The 25,458-nt window shown below is 46.1% G+C and overlaps 1 protein-coding gene across 1 annotated transcript in view; it reads right to left on the bottom strand.

Annotated features, from left to right (window-relative positions):
- LOC311142576 (stromal interaction molecule 1-like) overlaps positions 1-25,401 on the bottom strand; it is an 82,762-nt gene extending 57,361 nt beyond the window's left edge. Inside the window, exons 1-2 of the mRNA XM_084178252.1 lie at positions 24,875-25,401; positions 11,929-12,053 (exon numbers count right to left, since the gene is read on the bottom strand). Of these exons, the coding sequence (XP_084034378.1) occupies positions 11,929-12,049 (121 nt within the window). The 5' untranslated portion in view covers positions 12,050-12,053; positions 24,875-25,401. The remainder of the gene's footprint in view (positions 1-11,928; positions 12,054-24,874) is intronic.
- Between the last annotated feature and the right edge of the window lie 57 nt (positions 25,402-25,458).

Here is a 25,458-nt window from a genome sequence, read left to right as displayed (position 1 = left end):
TCACAGGAGGTTGGTGGCACCTTAATTTGGAAGGACGGGCTTGTGGTAATGGCTGTTGCGGAATGAGTGGAATGGTATCAAACACATGGTTTCTATGTGTTTGATGCCATTCCATTTGTGCTGTTTCAGCCATTATTATGAGCCATCCTCCCTTCAGCAGCCTCCACTGATGTATATTCCTTCCTCCCATTCCTCCAACCAAATCACAGGTAGGCCTTTGCAAATATGAGCAAATCAGCCATTCTATTATACATTGAACAGTGTGAAGTTAAATTCAATTTGTTGTATTGAGTAGAAGTGTGAATTTCAGTGACAGGTTTTTGGAGAACGTTTAGAAAACGTAAACAAGCATCCGGGGGACAGGGCGAACAGGATCGTGATACTTGGCCTGGTATCGTATCATTTGTAAAATGTTGGTATCGTGAAAAGCCTAGTATGGCCAAATAAACATTTTAATCAAATATTTTGTACATATTTTTGGGGGATGCTTCAAGGGGTTTTACATTCTAAATCAAATAGCAAAATGATCCTTGGTATGACCTTCTTAAAACAATTCCATATAGCTTAGTAGAACCCCCCATAATGCACATTCCTAACGCTTGCTGTTCAACCTATGGGCTCAATTGCAATCACCTTTTATTATTCAAATATCCACACTAATGTTAGCTAGCTAGCTAGTAGCCTTGGGCAGCCTCTTTCTCGTTCTAGCATAGGAGGGTACATCAAATGCAAGATGAATTTGCAAATACAAGATGAACGATCATTGTTCCATTATAATCAGATCGCGGCGAAGAACTCCATCCCACCCGAATAGGCTGAAGTTCCAGGCGTTTTTTTCAAACAGCTCTTACACAAAAAGGGCATTATCAGCTTTATTTCGACCTCATAGTGTGGAAACATTATCGATGCCGTTTTTGTTGCATTCCATCTTTGTTGTTCATGTACTAGACTGAACTACTTTTGACCAGGGCCCATAGGGAATAGGGTGATTTTTGGGATGCACCCCCAGTAGAGGGCAAGAGAGAGGCTGGGTTAGGCCCTCCTCTACCCACAGAAAATATGGTCTGTGTGGGCTACAGATGTCAGCAGTGTCCCTTAGGACGGGAGAGCTACAGCAGATGAGAGAGAAGGAGAGGGAAGAATATGTGGCGATAGAGAGAAAAGGAACAATAAGGAGGGGGCATGGAGGTAGTCTTTGTACTAAAAACATCATGCCAAATAGCCAATAAAGCAGTTTGAATTAAATGTTGAGATCAAGAGATGAAAGGGAGAGAGCCTTTAATAGAAAGTAACTTTGAAAAGACAGTACACATATAGTCTAATGACACATGTGTGTCCCAAATGGCACCCTATTTCGTATATAGTGCACTAGTTTTAACCAGACGCCTATGGGCCCTGGTCAAAGTAGTGCACTATAAAGGGAATAGAGTGCCATTTGGGAGGCATCCACAGTGGGTCAGTAATAACTTGGCTAATCTAATGACAGTATCTATCCCAATCAGTTCTCTGTGGTCACAGTTACCTAACTAACCTAAAAATACTAAAGGAAGGTTGTTATGCATTCCAACTGCAGGAATGTTTTAAGTCTCTCTATGGCTCTCTCTCTCTGCCTTTCTCTCTTTCTTCCCTCTCTATGCCTCTCTTTGCTCTCTCTATTTGACTCTCTCCTTCTCCCCGACTTTCTTTCTCTGTCCTTACGCCTCTCTCTCCTAGTCTCCTATCTCTATGCCTCTTTCGCACTCTCTCTCTCTCTCTCTCTCTCTCTCTCTCTCTTTTACTCTCTCAGTATGTGAGTGGATGCAGCTGTGTACAGATGAACAATATCCTCATCATATCTGAACAGTAGACTAATGCGTTAGGATACGATTTTCTCTGAATGTAACTTTAATGATGGAAACCCAGCTGTTGTTATTAATAGCCTAGCAGTTTTGTCTCTGTCATACATACCTTAAGGACCCTATAGGGGGGAAGAGTCATATGCCTGTGAGCTCCGCGCCAGTTTATACACCTGAAGCTTCTCCTTCCCTGTACCACCTCCACTACTACTTCCTTTCTAAACTGCCTCAACACCCTGGCCTATCAGCTGTGGAAGACCACCGCCAAGTCAAGACCTGCCACTGCCAGAACCCTACATTTGTTTTTGTTCTTGTTTTGATTCTCTTTGTAATGAAAAGCGCTATTAAAAAAAAATATTGTATTATTATTATATTATTATTATGCCTAATGCCAACAACCCCCGAGACGCCAATGCTAAGGAGAGTTAAATAGGGAGTCAGTGCCAGCGAGGGTAGGCAGCACTGTGTGCAATCCTTACAAGCAAAGCAACATGACCATCACTGAAAAGAATGCACAGACAAAAGATCCTAAAGATCTAATAAATAATCTGCAAAATGTGTGTTCAATTTAAAAATGAAATAAAATCCAAAACAAAACTCTTGCTTTCTCTCGCCCTCTCTCTTTTTCTCTCTCTTATCCCTCTCTATCTCTCTCTCCTCTGTTGTGGGTGGTCGGTATGAGGCAGTGAAGTCAACCATGCTGTTTCCCATACTGTACTGTACTCAGCTACAGCTGTCAGCAGCTGGCTGCTCTGCTAACTTAGGCCACAGGAAGGCCAAATGGAATTAGTTAGTCTGTATGAATATGATATGAGATGGGGGAGGGGGGGGGAGAGAGAGAGAGAGAGAGAGAGAGAGAGATGCGAGGGAGTGAGAGACGGAAAGAGGGGAAGTGGGAGAAGGAGGAGAGTGAGTGTTTCACTATGCAGTGTATTCTCAGGGGAAGATGCTCTAATGCCTAACCAAACCCTTATCATTTAGTGTGAAACAACAAAAGATGAACTTGGTTTCCAAGTTTTATACCGTTCCATTCAAGCTTTTACTCTGAGCAGTCCTCCTTCACCAGCCTCCTGTTTAAACCAACATAAATCTTGGCTGTGTCCCAAACGGCAACCTATTCCCTTTATGGTACAATACTGGACCCCATAGGGCTCTGGTCAAAAGTAGTGCACTATAAAGGGAATATGGTACTGGGCTCTGGTCAAAAGTAGTGCACTATAAAGGGAATATGGTACTGGGCTCTGGTCAAAAGTAGTGCACTATAAAGGGAATATGGTACTGGGCTCTGGTCAAAAGTAGTGCACTGTAAATGGAATAGGGTGCCATTTGGGACACACCCCATAACACTTCAGACAGTTGTCATCACATCTTTCCTTTCCCATCACCCACTCCTCCATCATGGTAGAGTGGAGTCTATTTCAGTCTCACAGAACTTCCTGTTGTAGCGTCACCACATGTCAGAAACCAGGAAACTGTGGTGGTGAGAGACACACAGCCTCCCACACTATCGCTACAGCTTAGCTAGATACAGGCACGCACGGCAGACCCACGCACAGACGCACGCACACACACACACACACAAACACACAGCACGCACAAACACACACACAGCACACAAACACATGCATGCACACACACGTACAGTGGGGAGAACAAGTATTTGATACACTGCCGATTTTGCAGGTTTTCCTACTTACAAAGCATGTAGAGGTCTGTAATGTTTATCATAGGTACACTTCAACTGTGAGAGACGGAATCTAAAACAAAAATCCAGAAAATCACATTGTATGATTTTAAAGTAATTAATTTGCATTAATTAATAGATTCTGTCTCTCACAGTTGAAGTGTACCTATGATAACAATTACAGACCTCTACATGCTTTGTAAGTAGGAAAACCTGCAAAATCGGCAGTGTATCAAATACTTGTTCTCCCCACTGTACATGCGCACACGCACACTCTGAAATTTGAGAAGCAGAAGACACCCTAAAAAACTTGACCAGCCACAGACTGACAGATACTAATGATGAGGAAGAGTGGAGAGTCGTTGGTCTTCTTTACAGTGGAATGAATACACCCCTGATCACGTGTAAACACAGTTCACTTTCATAACAGCCACGTTGTATTCCTTCTCGCATTTATGCGCTCTCCTCCTCTCACCTTGACCCTTCGCTTGTGGACTTCAATGCACAACACATCAGCTGTATGTGACCAGGCAAAAAAAACTTTCCAAACCATATCATAACCGCTACACACGGCCTACTTCATTGTCACCATATTAGCTAAAGTTACATCATAGTCAACATAACTAATAGAACTAACACATTAGTAACGTTACAGTGTACAGTCAGTAAGCAGTTTAGTAATTACACCGGCAGGCCCCGGTGGCAATAAATTTCTCAAACCAAAAGCTTACCTTGACTTGGAAGAGTTCCAATGTTGTGTTGGATAGTCATAGCCAGCTAGCTAACATAGCATCCCTCTATTTGAGCAGGTTGTTTGAGTAGGCTAAACTAGCTAGCTGCATTTGCTAGCTAAGTGAGTGAAACTGAAAGTGAAAAAATAGATAAAACCTGTTTTTGCTTTATCATTATGGGGTATTGTGTGTAGATTGATGAGGAAAAATTCCTATTAAATCAATTTTAGAATAAGGCTGTAACGTAACAAAATGTAGAAAAAGTCAAGGGGTCTGAATACTTTCTGAATGCACTGTCTCAGTAACTGGGTTCATCAGGAAGTGCATAGTGGATGTTGTTTCTACTGTGACGATTAGAACTTTTCCAAACCCCAAAAATGTGGATAGATGGCAGCATTCGCACAAAACTTAAAGCACAAACCACCGCATTTAACCAAGGCAAGGTGACTGGGAACATTGACGTATACAAACAGACCAGCTATGGCCTCCGTAAGGCTATCAAAGAGGCAAAACGACAGTACAGGGACAAAGTGGAGTCGCAATTCGAGACATAAGTGGCAGCGACTCCAGACAATCATTATAAAGGTTTATAAAGGGAAAACCAGCCACGTCGTCGACACCGATGCCTCACTCCCGGACAAGCTAAACACCTTCTTCGCCCGCTTCGAGGAAAACAACACTGATCCGCCACTCACGAGGACTGTGTGCTTCTGATCTCCGTGGCCGATCTTCAAGCGTGTTAACCCTCGCAAGGCTGTCGGCCCAGACGGCATCCCAAGCTGTGTCCTCAGAGTATGTGCAGACTAGCTGGCTGGAGTGTTTACGGACATATTTACTGTAATCTCTCCCTATCCCAGTCTGTTGTCCCCACTTGCTTCAAGATGTCTACCATTGTTCCTGTACTCAAGAAAGCAAAGGTAACTGAAAGAAATGACTATCGCCCCGTAGCACTCACTTCTGTCATCATGAAGTGCTTTGAAAGGCTAGTTAAGGATCATATCACCTCTAGGGATGTGAAAATGTAAAACATTTCTTAATGTTTAAACTGCAATTTGTATCATTTAAACGATAAGAAAAAAAATCACAAAATGACGTGAATTCACAATTCAGATACGGTCCTGCGTATGACCGCTAGGGGGCAATGCAGTTCAATTTAGCCTTCCACAAGCTTCCCACAATAAGTTGGGTGAATTTTGGCCCATTCCTCCTGACAGGGCTGGTGTAACTGAGTCAGGTTTGTAGTACTGTCACGTTCGTTGAATGACGGGTCAGACCAAGGCGCAGCGTGATATACGTACATGTTTATTTAACTTAATAAACACTCAACAAAACAATAAGCGAAACGAAACGTGAAGTCCAAGGTAGCACACACACCATACCTTACAAGGAACAAGATCCCACAACTAGACAGTGCCAATAGGCTGCTTATGTATGGTCCCCAATCAGAGACAACAAGCGACAGCTGCCTCTGATTGGGAACCACACCGGCCAACATAGAACTAGACATACTAGATCCTCATACATAGAACAAGCACAACAAGGAATATACACACCCTGACTCAACATATAAGCGTCCCCTGAGTCAGGGCGTGAAAAGTACTCCTTGCTCGCACACGCTTTTTCAGTTCTGCCCACACATTTTCTGTAGGATTGAGGTCAGGGCTTTGTGATGGCCATGCCAATACCTTGACTTTGTTGTCCTTAAGCCATTTTGACACAACTTTAGAAGTATGCTTGGGGTCATTGTCCATTTGAAGACCCATTTGCGACCAAGCTTTAACTTCCTGACTGATGTCTTGAGATGTTGCTTCAATATATCCACAAAATATTCCTTCCTCATGATGCCATCTATTTTGTGACGTGCACCAGTCCCTCCTGCAGCAAAGCACCCCCACAGCATGATGCTGCCACCCCCGTGCTTCACGGTTGGGATGGTGTTCTTCGGCTTGCAAGTCATCTCCTTTTTCCTCCAAACATAACGATGGTCATTATGGCCAAACAGTTCTATTTTTCTTTCATCAGACCAGAGGACATTTCTCCAAAAAGTACGATCTTTGTCCCCATGTGCAGTTGCAAACCGTAGTCTGGCTTTTTTATGCCGGTTTTGGAGCAGTGGCTTCTTCCTTGCTGAGCGGCCTTTCAGGTTATGTCGATATAGGACTTGTTTTACTGTGGATATAGATACTTTTGTACCTGTTTCCTCCAGCATCTTCACAAGGTCCTTTGCTGTTGTTCTGGGATTGATTTGCACTTTTCGCACCAAAGTACGTTCATCTCTAGGAGACAGAACGCGTCTCCTTCCTGAGCGGTATGACGGCTGCGTGGTCCCATGGTGTTTATATTTGCGTACTATTGTTTGTACAGATGAATGTGGTACCTTCAGGCATTTGGAAATTGCTCCCAAGGATGAACCAGACTTGTGGAGGTCTACCATTTTTTTGGCTGATTTCTTTTGATTTTCCCATGATGTCAAGCAAAGAGGCACTGAGTTTGAAGGTAGGCCTTGACTCAAATTATGTCAATTAGCCTATCAGAAGCTTCTAAAGCCATGACATCATTTTCTGGAATTTTCCAAGCTGTTTAAAGGCACAGTCAACTTAGTGTATGTAAACTTCTGCCCCACTGGAATTGTGATCCAGTGAATTATAAGTGAAATAATCTGTCTGTAAACAATTGTTGGAAAAATTACTTGTGTCATGCACAAAGTACTGTAGATGTCCTAACCGACTTGCCAAAACTATAGTTTGTTAACAAGAAATGTGTGGAATGGTTGAAAAACAAGTTTTAATGACTCACACCTAAGTGTATGTAAACTTCCGACTTCAACTGTATATGTTTTTAAATAACATTCTTAGAATGTTCTCTGAACATTACTTACGTTTTCTTGTGGTTTTGATTGAAAGTTTTCTTAAAGTTCTTTGAACAATTTGAGAACATGACAGTAAATAGAACCATGAGGAAACCTGTAGGAAACCTTATTTGGAAATTCCCACAGAAGAACTGTCACACCCTGGTTCTGGGACTCATTATGTTGAGCCAGGGTGTGTGCATTCTATGTGTTCATTTTCTATGTTTGTATTTCTGTTGGGTTTATTTCGATGTTTGGTCAATGACTCCCAATCGGAGGTAACGAGTGTCAGCTGTCGGCTCGTTATCTCTGATTGGGAGCCATATTTATACTGTGTGTTTTCACCTTGGGGTTGTGGGTTTTTGTTCCTTAGTCGGTCAGTGTAACCGTTGGACTTTACGTATCGTGTTTTGTTTGTTATTTAGATACTTTAACTAAATAAAGTCATGTTCATTTCACACGCTGCGCCTTGGTCTACTCTCCTTTACGACGATCGTGACAGAAAAACCCACCATACCAAGACCAAGCAGCGTGTCCAGGAGCAGGCAGCCTGGACGTGGGAGCAGATCTTGGACGGGCAGGGGTCCTGGACCTGGGAGGAAATCCTTGCCGGGAGGGATCGCCGGCCATGGAGGGAGACGGTGGAGGCGCGCCGTAGAGAGGAGCTACGGCGTGATCAGGGTCGTCGTCGGACGGTCGTGAGTCAACCCCAGAAATTTTTTAGGGGGGGGCACACGGCATGGACGACGGGGCTGACGGAGGAGAAAAGGGGGAGTATCCAGGAGGCCACCAGGCCAGGGGTACACCGCCCTGTACGTCCTGTGCGGATGCCTCACACAGAGTGTGTGAGGGTAGGCATTCAGCCAGGACGGGTGGTGGCCGCTGTTCACTCCAGGCCTCCTATCCGTCTCCACAGCCCGGTCCGGCCTGTTCCTGCCACCCGCACCAAGTCTACGGTGTGCGTCGACAGCCCTGCCCGGCCTGTTCCTGCTCTACGCACCAAGTCTACGGTGTGCGTCGACAGCCCTGCCCGACCTGTTCCTGCTCCCCGCACCAAGGCTACGGTGTGCGTCGACAGCCCTGCCCGGCCTGTTCCTGCTCTACGCACCAAGTCTACGGTGTGCGTCGACAGCCCTGTCCGGCCCAGTCCTGCTCCCCGCACCAAGTCTACGGTGCGCGTCGCCAGCCCGGTCCGGCCTGTTCCTGCCACCCGCACCAAGTCTACGGTGCGCGTCGCCAGCCCGACCCGGCCTGTTCCTGCCACTCGCACCAAACCTACGGTGCGCGTCGCCAGCCCGGTCCGGCCTGTTCCTGCCACCCGCACCAAGTCTACGGTGTGCGTCGCCAGCCCGACCCGGCCTGTTCCTGCCACTCGCACCAAACCTACGGTGCGCGTCGCCAGCCCGGTCCGGCCTGTTCCTGCCACCCGCACCAAGTCTACGGTGTGCGTCGCCAGCCCGACCCAGCCTGTTCCTGCCACTCGCACCAAACCTACGGTGCGCGTCGCCAGCCCGGTCCGGCCTGTTCCTGCCACCCGCACCAAGTCTACGGTGCGCGTCGCCAGCCCGGTCCGGCCTGTTCCTGCCACTCGCACTAAGCCAGGGGCGCGAGTCGTCAGCCTGGTAAGGTCCATTCCTGTTCCACGCACCAAGCCAGGGGCGCGTGTCGTCAGTCCGGCGCCGGCCAGCGGGGCTAGACAGGACCAGGGGTACTGTGGGGGGTGTATCGGAGGGTGGTGGTATAGGCCGGAGCCAGAACCGCCACCGAGGAGGTATGCCCGCCCAGCCCTCCCCTGTTTGGGGGTTTTGAGGCGCGGTCGCAGTCCGCGCCTTTAGGGGGGGGTACTGTCACACCCTGGTTCTGGGACTCATTATGTTGAGCCAGGGTGTGTGCATTCTATGTGTTCATTTTCTATGTTTGTATTTCTGTTGGGTTTATTTCGATGTTTGGTCAATGACTCCCAATCGGAGGTAACGAGTGTCAGCTGTCGGCTCGTTATCTCTGATTGGGAGCCATATTTATACTGTGTGTTTTCACCTTGGGGTTGTGGGTTTTTGTTCCTTAGTCGGTCAGTGTAACCGTTGGACTTTACGTATCGTGTTTTGTTTGTTATTTAGATACTTTAACTAAATAAAGTCATGTTCATTTCACACGCTGCGCCTTGGTCTACTCTCCTTTACGACGATCGTGACAGAAAAACCCACCATACCAAGACCAAGCAGCGTGTCCAGGAGCAGGCAGCCTGGACGTGGGAGCAGATCTTGGACGGGCAGGGGTCCTGGACCTGGGAGGAAATCCTTGCCGGGAGGGATCGCCGGCCATGGAGGGAGACGGTGGAGGCGCGCCGTAGAGAGGAGCTACGGCGTGATCAGGGTCGTCGTCGGACGGTCGTGAGTCAACCCCAGAAAATTTTTAGGGGGGGGCACACGGCATGGACGACGGGGCTGACGGAGGAGAAAAGGGGGAGTATCCAGGAGGCCACCAGGCCAGGGGTACACCGCCCTGTACGTCCTGTGCGGATGCCTCACACAGAGTGTGTGAGGGTAGGCATTCAGCCAGGACGGGTGGTGGCCGCTGTTCACTCCAGGCCTCCTATCCGTCTCCACAGCCCGGTCCGGCCTGTTCCTGCCACCCGCACCAAGTCTACGGTGTGCGTCGACAGCCCTGCCCGGCCTGTTCCTGCTCTACGCACCAAGTCTACGGTGTGCGTCGACAGCCCTGCCCGACCTGTTCCTGCTCCCCGCACCAAGGCTACGGTGTGCGTCGACAGCCCTGCCCGGCCTGTTCCTGCTCTACGCACCAAGTCTACGGTGTGCGTCGACAGCCCTGTCCGGCCCAGTCCTGCTCCCCGCACCAAGTCTACGGTGCGCGTCGCCAGCCCGGTCCGGCCTGTTCCTGCCACCCGCACCAAGTCTACGGTGCGCGTCGCCAGCCCGACCCGGCCTGTTCCTGCCACTCGCACCAAACCTACGGTGCGCGTCGCCAGCCCGGTCCGGCCTGTTCCTGCCACCCGCACCAAGTCTACGGTGTGCGTCGCCAGCCCGACCCGGCCTGTTCCTGCCACTCGCACCAAACCTACGGTGCGCGTCGCCAGCCCGGTCCGGCCTGTTCCTGCCACCCGCACCAAGTCTACGGTGTGCGTCGCCAGCCCGACCCGGCCTGTTCCTGCCACTCGCACCAAACCTACGGTGCGCGTCGCCAGCCCGGTCCGGCCTGTTCCTGCCACCCGCACCAAGTCTACGGTGCGCGTCGCCAGCCCGGTCCGGCCTGTTCCTGCCACTCGCACTAAGCCAGGGGCGCGAGTCGTCAGCCTGGTAAGGTCCATTCCTGTTCCACGCACCAAGCCAGGGGCGCGTGTCGTCAGTCCGGCGCCGGCCAGCGGGGCTAGACAGGACCAGGGGTACTGTGGGGGGTGTATCGGAGGGTGGTGGTATAGGCCGGAGCCAGAACCGCCACCGAGGAGGTATGCCCGCCCAGCCCTCCCCTGTTTGGGGGTTTTGAGGCGCGGTCGCAGTCCGCGCCTTTAGGGGGGGGTACTGTCACACCCTGGTTCTGGGACTCATTATGTTGAGCCAGGGTGTGTGCATTCTATGTGTTCATTTTCTATGTTTGTATTTCTGTTGGGTTTATTTCGATGTTTGGTCAATGACTCCCAATCGGAGGTAACGAGTGTCAGCTGTCGGCTCGTTATCTCTGATTGGGAGCCATATTTATACTGTGTGTTTTCACCTTGGGGTTGTGGGTTTTTGTTCCTTAGTCGGTCAGTGTAACCGTTGGACTTTACGTATCGTGTTTTGTTTGTTATTTAGATACTTTAACTAAATAAAGTCATGTTCATTTCACACGCTGCGCCTTGGTCTACTCTCCTTTACGACTATCGTGACAAGAACGTTGTTTCTTAATGTTCTCTGAACTATTTGAGAACCTTCCCAATGTCAAACCAGTTGGAGAACATTCCTAGAACATTACCAAAATTGAAATTAAATGTAACTTTTAGTGTTAAGTGCTAGCTGGGTTTTCAACTGTACATGTCATACATCAACTATGCCATCCCATCCACAACAGTCCAGAAACAGTTTGGTCATCCTGAATGCACCCAAACAGGTCAGTCTCTCACAGATCTGAGGGGCCTATAGGCAGGAAGTAAGCAGGTAGTAGGCAGGGCTACGTTCAAAGGATCTTGTTTTAGTAGAAAATCATTGCACTCTCCCAGCTCCGTTCGTAGAAAGTATTTTTTTGTTGGTAAGTGAAACCAGTGAGGCAGTAGTTAGATATACAAACAATAGGTTCCACTCACCTAAAAGTGATTTAGAAATGGTCAAATTAAGAACAAAAATGAGTGCAGTGGACATGATTGTTCATATACCAACACAGAGCACCATACTAACTCATGACTCCACACAATACTGGAAGGAGAAGGCAGGCTGGAGTTGAGACTTGTTGCATGCAAATTCATGTAGCACATGACAACCTTTAACCCAAACCGGAGTCAACCTCATGTTCCCAGCAGTCTGCAAAACAAAACCAACCACAGAACCACTTCCTATCTGTGTCCCGAATGGCACCCAATCTTCCCTATATAGTGAACCACTTTTGACCAGGGCCCATAGACCCCATAGGGCTCTGCTCAAAAGTAGTGCACTATGTAGGGAATGGGGTGCTCAGTCTGGTCTGTGTGATGATGATGTCACTCGCTAGGCCACAATGGATGGAATAGGCTGCTCTATGTTGTGTGTTACATTGCAGAATGCTGTAAAGATCTGAATGCTGCCAAACGCTGCGATCCTGAATGTTATTTAGAGTTTGGCCAGTTTTGCCAGTCAGTCTTACCTGAGGCTCCATTGCCAAACTGCAGGTGGACGGGAGAGGCCTGGTTGGTCCTGTCTGACCAGCTCTGACCCCAAAGGCACACACACATCACATACACCGTCACCAGCCACATACACCCCATCCTCCTGAGAGAGAGAGAGAGAGAGAGAGAGAGAGCCCCAGGACAGCAACACAATTAGACCCAACCAAATCATGAGAAAACAAAAATATAATTACTTGACACATTGAAAAGAATCAACAAAAAAACTCAGCAACCTAGAATGCTATTTGGCCCTAAACAGAGAGTACACAGTGGCAGACTACTTGACTCTGTGACTGAACCAAAGGAAAGCTTTGACTATGTACAGACTCAGTGAGCATAGCCTTGCTATTGAGAAAGGCCGCCGTAGGCAGACACGGCTCTCAAGAGAAGACAGGCTATGTACACACTGCACACAAAATGAGGTGGAAACTGAGCTGCACTTCCTAACCTCCTGCCAAATGTATGACCATATTAGAGACACATATTTCCCTCAGATTACACAGACCCACAAAGAATTAGAAAACAAACCCAATTTTGATAAACTCACATATCTATTGGGTGAAATACCACAGTGTGCCATCACAGTAGCAAGATGTGTGACCTGTTGCCACAAGATAAGGGCAACCAGTGAAGAACAAACACCATTGTAAATACAACCCATATTTATGTTTATTTATTTTCCCTGTTGTACTTTAACTATTTGCACATAATATGTCATTTGAAATGTCTTTATTATTTTTGAACTTTTGTGAGTGTAATGTTTACTGTACATTTTTTGTTATTTTTATGTAACTTTTGTTTATTATCTATTTCACTTGCTTTGGCAATGTAAACATATGTTTACCATGCCAATAAAGCCCTTAAATTGAGAGAGAGAGAGTTTATTTATTTTCCCTTATTTTACTTCAACTATTTGCACATCGTTACAACAGACATACTATGACATTTGAAATGTCTTTATTCTTTTGGAACTTGTGTGAGTGTCATATTTACTGTTCACTTTTTATTGTTTATTTCACTTTTGTTTATACATTTCACTTGCTTTGGCAATGTAAACATATGTTTCCCATGCCAATAAAGCCCCTTGAATTGAATTGAATTGAAGTGAGAGAGAGAGAGAGTGAGAGAGAGAGAACAGTCTATGACTAGGGTGGCTGGAGTCTTTGACTATTTTTAGGGCCTTTCTCTGACACCGCCTGGTATAGAGGTCGTTGATGGCAGGGAGCTCGGCCCCAGTGATGTACTGGGCCGTACGCACTACCCTCTGTGGCACCTTGCGGTCGAATGCCAAGCAGTTACCATACCAAGCGGTGATGCAGCCAGTCAATATGTTCTCAATGGTGCAGCTATATAACGTTTTGAGGATCTGAGGGCCCATGCAGAATATGTTCAGCCTCCTGAGGGGGAAGAGACCATGATCATTCCTTAGTGATGTGGACACCGAGGAACTTGAATCTCTCGAACCGCTCCACTACAGCTCCATCGATGTGGATGGGGGCGTGCTCAGCCCTCTGTTTCCTGTAGTCCACGATCAGCTACTTTGTCTTGCTGACTTTGAGGGACAGATTGTTATCCTCTCACCACACTACCAGGTCACTGACCTCCTCCCTCGTCGTCGGTGATCAGGCCAACAACCATTGTGTCGTCAGCAAACGTAATGATGGTGTTGGAGTGGTGCGCGACCACGCAGTCGTGGGTGAACAGGGAGTACAGGAGGGGACTAAGCACGCACCCCTGAGGGGCCCCCGTATTGAGGGTCAGCGTGGTGGATGTGTTGTTGCCTACCCTCACCACCTGGGGGCGGCCCGTCAGGAAGTCCAGGATCCAGTTGCAGAGTGAGGTGTTCAGTCCCAGGGTCCTGAGCTTAGTGATGAGCTAGGAGTGCACTATGGTGTTGAACGCTGAGCTATAGTCAATGAATAGCATTCTCACATAGGTGTTCGTCTTGTCCAGGTATGTAATATGTAACACTGTAAATACATCAGTTTATTATAAAAGCTCAAATGTTGATAAGAATACATGTCTTTGAAATGACAAAGTCATTTGTGGAATATTAGGTTTCTACATTGTGTGAAAGAACTATTTTCCTATTGAGATAAACTACATTGAAAATTGTACTCAGTCTCTAAAAAAGTCAGGTTTGTGATGACAACATGCAAGAGATCTGTCATTCATTCATTGCTATTTAAAACATATATATATTTCACCTTTATTTAACCAGGTAAGCCAGATGAGAACAAGTTCTCATTACAACTGCGACCTGGCCAAGATAAAGCAAAGCAGTGCGATAAAAACAACAACACAGAGTTACATATGGGGTAAACAAAACATAAAGTCAAAAATACAACAGAAAATATTTATACAGTGTGTGCGAATGTAGTAAGTTATGGAGGTAAGTCAATAAATAGGCCATAGTGCAAAATAGTTACAATTTCGTATTAACACTGGAATGATAGATGTGCAAAAGATGATGTGCAAATAGAGATACTGGGGTGCAAAATTAGCTAAATAAATAACAATATGGGTATGAGGTAGTTGGGTGGGCTAATTTCAGAATGGCTGTGTATAGGTGCAGTGATCGGTAAGCTGCTCTGACAACTGACGCTTAAAGTTAGTGAGGGAGATAAGAGTCTCCAGCTTCAGCGAGTTTTGCAGTTCTTTCCAGTCATTGGCAGCAGAGAACTGGAAGGAATGGCGGCCAAAGGAGGTGTTGGCTTTGGAGATGACCAGTGAGATATACCTGCTGGAGCGCAGACTACGGGTGGGTGTTGCTATGGTGACCAGTGAGCTAAGATAAGACGGGGATTTGCCTAGCAGTGATTTATAGATGACCTGGAGCCAGTGGGTTTGGCAACGAATATGTAGTGAGGGCCAGCCAACAAGAGCGTACAGGTCACAATGGTGGGTAGTATATGTGGCTTTGGTGACAAAACGGATGGCACTGTGATAGACTACATCTAATTTGCTGAGTAGAGTGTTGGAGGCTATTTTGTAAATGACATCGCCGAAGTCAAGGATCGGTAGGATAGTCAGTTTTACGAGGGCATGTTTGGCAGCATGAGTGAAGGAGGCTTTGTTGCGAAATAGGAAGCCGATTCTAGATCTAACTTTTGATAGGAGATGCTTAATGTGAGTCTGGAAGGAGAGTTTACAGTCTAACCAGACACCTAGGTATTTGTAGTTGTCCACATACTCTAGGTCAGACCCGCCGAGAGTAGTGATTCTAGTCGGGTGGGTGGGTGCAAGCAGCGTTCGGTTGAAGAGCATGCATTTAGTTTTATTAGTGTTTAAGAGCAGTTGGAGGCTACGGAAGGAGTGTTGTATGGCGTTGAAGCTCGTTTGGAGGTTTGTTAACATAGTGTCCAAAATGGTATCGTCCGCATAGAGGTGGATCCGAGCGTCACCAGCAGCAAGAGCGACATCATTGATATACACAGAGAATAGAGTCGGCCCGAGAATTGAACCATGTGGCACCCCCATAGAGACGGCCAGAGGTCCAGACAACAGGCCCTCCGATTTGACACATTGAACTCTATTTGAGAAGTAGTTGGTGAACCAGGCGAGGCAGTCATTAGAGAAACCAAGGCAATTTAGTCTGCTGATAAGAATACGGTGGTTGACAGAGTCGAAAGCCTTGGCCAGGTCGATGAAGACGGCTGCGCAGTACTGTCTTTTATCGATCACGGTTATAATATCGTTTAGGACCTTGAGCGTGGCTGAGGTGCACCCATGACCAGCTCAGAAACCGGATTGCATTGCGGAGAAGGTACGGTGGGATTCAAAATGGTTGGTGATCTGTTTGTTAACTTGGCTTTCAAATACTTTCGAAAGGCAGGGCAGGATGGATATAGGTCTGTAACAGTTTGGATCTAGAGTGTCACCCCCTTTGAAGAGGGGGATGACCGCGGCAGCTTTCCAATCTCTGGGGATCTCAGACGTTACGAAAGAGAGGTTGAACAGGCTAGTAATAGGGGTTGCGACAATTTCGGCGGCTAATTTTAGAAAGAAAGGGTCCAGATTGTCTAGCCCAGATGATTTGTAGGGGTCCAGATTTTTCAGCTCTTTCAGAACATCAGCTGTCTGAATTTGTGTGAAGGAGAAGCGGGGGGGGGGCATGGGCAAGTTGCAGCGGAGGGTGCAGAGCTGGTGGCCGGGGTAGTGGTAGCCAGGTGGAAAGCATGGCCAGCCGTAGCAAAATGCTTGTTGAAATTCTCGATTATTTTAGATTTATCGGTGGTGATAGTGTTTCCTAGCCTCAGTGCAGTGGGCAGTTGGGAGGAACTGCTCTTATTTTCCATGGAATTTACAGTGTCCCAAAACTTTTTGGAGTTAGTGCTACAGGATGCAAATTTCTGTTTGAAAAAGCTAGCCTTTGCTTTCCTAACTGATTGTGTATATTGGTTCCTGACTTCCCTAAAAAGTTGCATATCGCGGGGGCTGTTCGATGCTAATGCTGTACGCCACTGGATGTTTTTGTGCTGGTCAAGGGCAGTCAAGTCTGAGGAGAACCAGGGGCTATATCTGTTCTTAGTTCTGAATTTTTTGAATGGGGCATGTTTATTTAAGATTGAGAGGAAAGCACTTTTAAAGAACAACCAGGCATCCTCTACTGATGGAATGGAGGTCAATAGCCATCCAGGATACCCGGGCCAGATCAATTAGAAATGCCTGCTCGCTAAAGTGTTTTAGGGAGCGTTTGACAGTGATGAGGGGTGGTCGTTTAACCGCGGACCCATTACGGACGCAGGCAATAAAGCAGTGATCGCTGAGATCCTGGTTGAAGACAGCGGAGGTGTATTTAGAGGGTACATTTGTTAGGATGATATCTATGAGGGTGCACTGTTAACAGATTTAGGGTTGTACCTGGTAGGTTCGTTGATAATTTGTGTGAGATTGAGGGCATCTAGTTTAGATTGTAGGTTGGCCGGGGTGTTAAGCATATCCCAGTTTAGGTCACCAAGCAGTACGAACTCTGAGGATAGATGGGGGGCAATCAGTTCACATATGGTATCCAGGGCACAGCTCTGGGCTGAGGGGGGTCTGTAGCAAGCGGCAACAGTGAGAGACTTATTTCTGGAAAGGTGGATTTTTAGAAGCAGAAGCTCAAACTGTTTGGGCACAAACCTGGAGAGTACGATAGAGCTCTGCAGGCTATCTCTACAGTAGATTGCAACCCCACCCCCTTTGGCAGTTCTATTTAGATGGAAAATGTTGTAGTTGGGGATGGAAATTTCTGAATTTTTGGTGGCCTTCCTAAGCCAGGATTCAGACACTGCTAGAACATCAGGGTTGGTGGAGTGTGCTAACGCAGTGAATAACTCAAACTTAGGGAGGAGGCTTCGAATGTTAACCTGCAAGAAACCAAGGCTTTTACGGTTACAGAAGTCAACAAATGATAACGCCTGGGGAGTAGGAGTGATACTGGGGGCTACAGGACCTGGGTTAATCTCTACATCACCAGAGGAATAGAGGAGGAGTAGAATAAGGATATGGCTAAAGGCTTTAAGTACTGGTCTTCTAGTGCGTTGGGTACAGAGAAAAAAAGGGGCAGACTTCCGGCCGTTGTAGAATAGATTCAGGGCATTATGTACAGATAAGGATATGGAAGGATATGAGTACAGTGGAGGTAAACCTAAGCGTTGAGTAACGATGAAAGAGATAGCATCACTGGAGGCACCGATTGAGTCTGTCTCCACGTGTATGGGGGTGGGGCAAAGGAGCTATCTAATGCAGGTTGAGCTGGGCTGGGGGATCTACAGTGAAATAGTACAATAAGAAATAACCGAAACATCAATAAGCAAGGCATATTGACATGGGAGAGAGGCATAAAGCAATCACAGGTGTTATTTGAGAGAGCTAAGACTGGTAATGGCGACAAAGTTTGGGCTGAGGCTAAACATAAACAGGATGCGGTACCGTAAAAAGGAACAGTCCAGCAGGCATCAGCTGTGTAGCTGAGTTATCATAAGGTCCGGTGAACAGCAATAGGAGAGTTCGTAGGTAGTTCGGGGGTTGCTATAGCACTGGCGAGAAAAGAGGCCACGGCTAGCGTGTGTTAGCGGGCCGGGGCTAGCAGATGGATCTTCGTGGTCGACGTCGTAACGGGAAGCATGTTGTAACCACATCAGACAATTTCGTCGGCAGACCAGTCGTGTTGGATCGGCGGGGCTCTGTGTCAACACTAGGAGGTCCCGTCCGGTTGACAGAGAGGTAGATAGCCGGGAGATGGGCCTGGCTCATCATTGATCTCCTGAAGAAGCTATCCCTTTTCCTTTCTTTCTGTGCCCCCAAATGTTTGGATATACTGGTAAAGCTACCAGGATGTTAGCTAGGTAGCCAATTATGTAACATGACTGAACAAAGTGGAACAAATGGTTAACGACGCGCAAGTAGTTTTAGAACGGCCCACAACATGGTTTATGAATGTAAAATGCGGTCTCGGCGATCCGCTACAGGAAGATACAAATGTTGCACCGGTAATACGGGTCAGATCTTTTGACCTGTTTGGGCTTGAAGCAAGACGTTTTCGCTGTAGTAATGGTGCAACCATGACGCTAAAGAACCTACACTCACTTGTTTCTCTAGAGCACTCATAAATAACGGTACAGTGAAGCCTTTTCATTACAACAGTTATTTTTTTCATAGTCACACAGTGCTCCCCAAATAAAACTCCTAGTCGCACAGCAAAATATTTTGTTGCATATGCGACCAGATTGGTCGCACTTTAGAGCCCTGTCTACATCACATGGTTTGCCTTGCTTAGACAAAGGGTTACAGTGTAAATCCTATTACACATTCTACTGTACTGTCCCTAGTAACGCATTTCAACGAGTGTTGTAGTATTCGAGTCCAGGACTCGGACTCGAGCCCCGATTTTCATGACTTGTGACTCGACCATTGGTGACTCGGACTTGGACTCGCCTTCTTGTGACTTGTATTTGCACTTGGACTGGATAGGCTACTATGAAAAGCAGAATATTAGCAGCACTGGGTACACAGAGCAGCGAGGGTTCTGTTCTCTAGCTAGCAGTGGGAAGGTGGGCTGGAAATTGGGGTGTGAGCAGGTGGGTCTGGGCAGGTGTGATGTTGTTCATGTTTGTGTGCATTTGTATGCTGTCGTTTGTATGTGTATGTTTTGTATTGAGTGTGGGCAGGCGACTCGCTTGCTTCCCAGTAACCACCAGTCACCAGCCTACTATTTAGCTTTACCTGGTTAAGAAACAAACTGCTTTACGAAATTGAAAACAATAGTATTGAGTTTACAAGTAAAACAACAGTCTAGCTATTGTCCCTCTCTCCCCTTGAATATCGAAAAGTAGGCTGTCTTTGAATTTGTCGTTTCGCTCTGCTCTCCCACTTTCCCCAGTCTCCCTTTAGTCTTCACTCTGGAATAGAAACACCTACACAAATATCAGTGGACGATTACAAAAAAGTAGCTGAGACCCTGTTACTATTATTTAAAATAATAATCTGGTCAATCTAACTAGAACAATAGCCAATTCCATCTAGTGACCATTCATCCCTTCAAAACATCATTAGGCCTATTCATTTGACAGAACATTCAAATAAAAAATGTATGTGAGCCTGTGTATGAAGGACTTATTTGCTTCATAGGCTATTGCATATTGCAGTTAATTATCTAAATCTATGCGTTACTTCAATGCTCACAGGAAAATCTTCCCGCCAGCCCGCCACTAGTTAGTTGTTGCTGGTCAGATTTCTTCTACACAATCCGAGCCAAATCAATAGAGGTGCGAATCTAGCAACAGATGAGCATCGAGCCAGCTACAGATGGCTACATCGGCCCGCTAATACAGGACTAGTAAAGGCCCAGCGCACTACTTTTGTGGAAAAATAATGTTTTCATTTATATTTACTTGTTATTTTTCCGATTTTCCAGGGGGTGCTGCAGCACCCTCAGCACCCCTGCTTCCCATGGCTATGGGACTGGGCGATATGCCTGTTCCAAATGCCTGTATTGCAAGAATCAAGGTTTAAAAATGTTTCCGTTTTTATTAGTTTATTTTTGGTCTCGTCTCCTTCGCTCATTCTGTGCACTGTGCATCTTCCCACTCGCACAGACACCAAGCCCCTGCCACTCACAACAAGAAAGACAAAATATAATCTTCTTCCTCTCTGACAACAAGCAGTTTCAACGCGCTGTTTGCATTTGAGGTTTGGTCCAACATAATTGGTCATATGGAAACCGAAACACATTGAGACATTATTTTACTGTAATAGAGGGTAACGATACACTTTTTATGTCTCAACTCTGAACATTTTGAACAGAGCAGACTCTAAGACGGGAGTATCAATGAACATGATTGTGGAAAATTACTGCTCAGTTTCTGTCATTGTGGTACCACGTACTGCTAGCAACATTTTAGCCACAGACTATTATGTGCTATCTGTCTAGTCTGTGTTTTTGTAAATGTGCAAAGATCAATAAAACATGCATTTATATATGGAATTGGCAACTCATTCTAATTCTGAGAAATAAGCATCTTCTTATCCAGGTAGGCCACTTGATATCAACATTAAACAGGCTATGTTGTTCAAACAGTTAGAGATAGACAGGAAGGGTGTATTCATAACAGTTAAACTGTTCTACCCTGTTAGCAAGCAAATAGATCCAAGTTGGCTAGACTTTAAATACTGTAGAAAGATTAGCTGGCTACTCACTAGCAGTTGGGATTGCTGCGATAGGAGAAAACTGAGGATGGATCAACAACATTGTAGTTACTCCACAATACTAACCTTATGAGATTTGTGTTACATTTTCTATAATGCCTGCTACCAGATATTGGTCATTATTAGTGAATGCATTATGCTTGGTTCTGGAATTAATTTTTTACAAAAAGGGCATTTACATAGACAGTCTTGAAAGCCAGATCAGTGATTATTGCAAAAAAGCAGGTTAAACTATTTTGATAAAATAATTTAATTACAGGTGTGGAAAAGGTACCCAATTATCATACTTGAGTAAAAGTTAAGATATCTGAATAGAAAATTACTCAAGTAAAAGTGAAAGTTACCCAGCAAAATACTACTTGAGTAAAAGTTTACAAGTATTTGGTTTTAAATATACTTAAGTATCAAAAGTAAATGTAATTGCTAAAATATACTTAAGTATCAAAAGTAAAAGTATAAATAATTTCACATTCTTTATATTAAGCAAACCAGACTGCACGATTTTCTTGTTTTTAAAATGTACGGATAGCCAGGGGCACACTCCAACACTCAGACATAATTTACAAAAGAAGCATTTGTGTTTAGTGAGTCCGCCAGATCAGAGGCAGTAGGGATGATCAGGGATGTTCTCTTGATAAGTTTTCACGTTCGTTGAGTACAGGAGGTGCAGCGTGGTATGCGTACATGTTCGTTTATTGAATAAACACCGAACAAAACAACAAAAGCAACGTAACATGAAGTTCTCAAGGCTAACATCAAACAAGCCAAACACACAGAAACAAGATCCCACAACATAGGTAGGCAACATGGCTGCCTAAGTATGATCACCAATCAGAGACAACGATCGACAGCTGCCTCTGATTGGGAACCACACCCGGCCAACATAGATCTACAATATCTAGATCTTACACATAGAAATTCACACCCTGACCAAACCAACTAAAGAAAAAGGGCTCTCAAGGCCAGGGCGTGACAGTACCCCCCCCCCCCCTCAGTCCTCCCACGATGCACCAAGCCCTGTCTGGACCCTGGTGTGGGAGGCCCCGACCCTGGAGAGGGGTTGACGTCTGGTTCTGGAGTGGAGCCGCTGACCGGAGCTGAACTGGGCACCGGTGGAGCGGACTGCTCTGGCTCTGGACTGGAGCAGCTGACCAGAGCTGGACTGGGCACCGGTGGAGCGGACTGCTCTGGCTCTGGACTGGAGCAGCTGACCAGAGCTGGACTGGGCACCGGTGGAGCGGACTGCTCTGGCACTGGAGTGGAGCAGCTGACCGGAGCTGGACTTGGCAGCGGTGGAGTGGACTGCTCTGGCACTGGAGTGGAGCAGCTGACCGGAGCTGGACTGGGCACCGGTGGAGCGGACTGCTCTGGCACCAGCCGTACCGGGCTGGGGACACGCACCACTGGTCTGGTGCGAGGAACAGGCACGGGCCACACCGGGCTGGGAACACGCACCAGTGGTTTGGTGCGAGGAGCAGGTACAGGCCGTACCGGGCTGGGGAGGCGCACTGGTGACACAGTGCGTAGAACCGGCGCAGGATATACTGGACCGTGGAGGCGCACTGGAGGTCTGGAGCGTAAAGCTGGCACAACCCGTCCTGGCTGGATGCCCACTTTCGCACGGCACGTGCGGGGCGCTGGCACAGGACGCACTGGGCTGTGAAGGCGCACTGGCAACACAGTGCGTATCTCCGCATAACCTGGTTCCACAATGAACACACGCTCCTTACAGCGAGTGCAGGTAGCTGGCTCTGCTAACCTCTACTCTAACGACTGAGCTCTCTGCTGCTGGAGGGTTAATTCCTCTCTCAGCTTCTCTTGTTGCCTGGCCAGCTCCTCTCCCTGTGCAACCATTGACTCCTTCTCCCTAAGGGCCTCCTGCAGCGCCTCCTCTTGAAGGGAGCCCCCGTAAAGTGGTTGCCTCTTCTATCAGAGTGCTAATCTGCAGGTCTCTCGGAGCCTCCTGCTGCTTAGCCAACCACCCTGTGTGCCCCGCCCAAACATTCTTTTATTAGGGTTGCCTCTTGGGCTTCCTTAGCGGTCGGCACCGTTGGGGTCGCCGTTGATCCTCTCCTACCTGGGCTTCTACCTTCGCCCAGGGTCCTTTACCTGCAAAAATCTCCTCCCAAGACCACGTCTTCCCCACCTGTGTACAGGGTGTTTGCTCCTCCTGTCCACGCTGCTTGGTCCGTTGGTGGTGGGATCTTCTGTCACGTTCGTTGAGTACAGGATTGGACCAAGGTGCAGCGTGGTTTGCGTACATGTTCGTTTATTGAATAAACACCGAACAAAACAACGTGACGTGACGTTCTCAAGGCTAACATCAAACAAGCCACACACACAGAAACAAGATCCCACAACATAGGTAGGCAACATGGCTGCCTAAGTATGATCCCCAAACAGAGACAACGATCGACAGCTGCCTCTGATTGGGAACCACACCCGGCCAACATAGATCTACAATATCTAGATCTTACACATAGAAATTCACACCCTGACCAAACCAACTAAAGATAAAACCGGGCTCTCAAGGCCAGGGCGTGACATAAGTGGACCATTTTCCTGTCCTGCTAAGCATTAGAAATGTAACTACTTTTGTGTGTCAGGGAAAATGTATGGAGTAAAAAGTACATTATTTTCTTTAGGAATGTAGTGGAGTAAAAGTAAAAGTTGTCAAAAATATAAATAGTAAAGTACAGATACCAAAAAAAACGACTTAAGTAGTACTTCAAAGTACTTTTACTTAAGTACTTTACACCACTGTTAAATTATTAGTGGATCTTATGGTTGAAAGTTTATATGTAGCCTAGATGTAATTTTACAAGTCCTGAATTCATTAGATTATTCCCGACTGTTTGAAATGCAGTGTATTGACCTTTAATTAGTTTTCTATTCCTAAACAAACCACACAGACACGAAACACATCAATCCAGAAACAATGACAACAAACGTAGCCTATCAATGTTGTTATGCTGAAGAAAACAATAAGAACTGCCTACTTTGAAAGTGAAAGTAGGCCTTTAACTATGGATATTGGTTAAAATAACATTCTCAAGTGTGCTGGAAACAATATTAGATATTGCAGAACTTGTGGTCAAGTCCTTCAGTTACTCACTTTTAGTTTCGCTTTATTTTACAAACAACCCAGCTAGCACATAATGTTCTAAGAACCATATGTTTCTTAGTTGGGAATTTCAGTAGGCCTACTTCAGTATGTTTCCTACAGGTTTCCTCATGGTTTTATATAAGTCAAGTTCTCAGAATGTTCAGAGAACGTTAAGAAACAACATTCTTCTGTGGGAATTTCAGTACTTCAGCAGAGTTTTCTGCAGGTTTCCTCATGTTTCTATTTAAAGTCATGTTCTCAGAACATTCAGAAAATGTTCCATGAAAACCTTAGTAATGTTCAAAGAACATTGTAAGAATGTTATTTAAAAACATATACACTAAACTGTCTATCTTGTTAAGTGTGTTCAGGTGTGTGGGCCGCACCCAATAATTGGCCACACTTGAACATAATGAGTGCTTGTTTCCTTTGAAATGGGGTCTGTTTTAATAGACAAAAATGTACATCTTTGTATGAGTTTTAAAAAATGGCACACTAGCTCCTTCCTGGTGGTGCAGTGGACTAGTTCCTTGGTTAAAGAACAGAAGATTATAGGTTGGAATCTCACTGAAGTGCCACAATAAAAAATAAATTTGTTTGCGTGATTAATGCCTAACCAAACCTATCGGTGCTTGGAATTCAAAACAATTAAACTAAGCTAGCAGCGTTATTGGAAGTCTTATTGAAACATTCAGTGAAACTTTTAAGGAAGTTATTAAAAAAGCTCAAAAAAATACTATAATTTCTGTTCTATAGTAAACCATAGTAAAACGTTCTCAGAACCTCCCTGCAACCTAATAATGTATGTTCCCAGAACAGGCAAAACTTTCACTTCCATTCACAGAACATTTAAAAGTTAAGTTTTACTGGTCAGGAAACGTTTGGCTTAGTTCCCAGAACCAATGGAACAAACCAAAAAGTACGTTCCCACAACTTCTAAGGCACCAAATGTGCTAGCTGGGAAGTGACACAAAAAGTAGCCAGACAATAAGCATATCACAATAAGTAAGAGACGTCAATGTAAACAAAGTAACAACCTTTGATGTATACCTAATAATTACTCGGTATTTAATATCAAAGCGCAACTTTTCATCTCCATTTTACTACGTCGTCGTTGGGAAACTCACCTTTACAACATGGGATATCCTATGAGATGTGCAGCCGTCTTACGATCCCCTACAGTAAAGTCCCCTGGAGTTTCTGTGTACTGTGACTAGATACTGTCCGGTCCTTTTGTGTAGTCCATTTGAAATCAGTTTTAATTGCAACGCCAGGGTTGTGGGTTCGATTCCCACGGGGGGCAAGTATGAAAAACGTAAGCACTCACTAACTGTAAGTAGCTCTGGATAAGAGTGTTCGCTAAATGACTAAAATGTAAATGTAAATGTTAATATAAGTCCACCCGGAGTGCGATGTCTGATGTCGCCCCTTGGCACCCCTGTCTTCGCGCGTCTCAGCGGTCGTGCATATAACAGTGCATATAACAGGAGAGTAGGCACTGCACTGTATGAGTAGACTAGGCTATACCTAATCGAGATCAGTTTACTTCGAACAGCTCCTTCCCCTCTCACCAGAATAAACTAAACTTTTAAAGAATCACTTACTCGTCCTCTGGATATGATCTGTAGATAGTATATTGTCGGATACTGAGTGCGCATCACAGGCGGAGCGCGGGAGCCACCTTCAGGATTTACCAGAAAAGAGCACTTCA

This window comes from Coregonus lavaretus (genome assembly GCF_964263955.1).
Source record: "Coregonus lavaretus genome assembly, chromosome: 15".
Lineage (NCBI taxonomy): Eukaryota > Metazoa > Chordata > Actinopteri > Salmoniformes > Salmonidae > Coregonus > Coregonus lavaretus.
The sequence above is the reverse complement of the archived record's forward strand: the minus strand, read 5'-3'. Positions and strand labels throughout refer to the sequence as shown.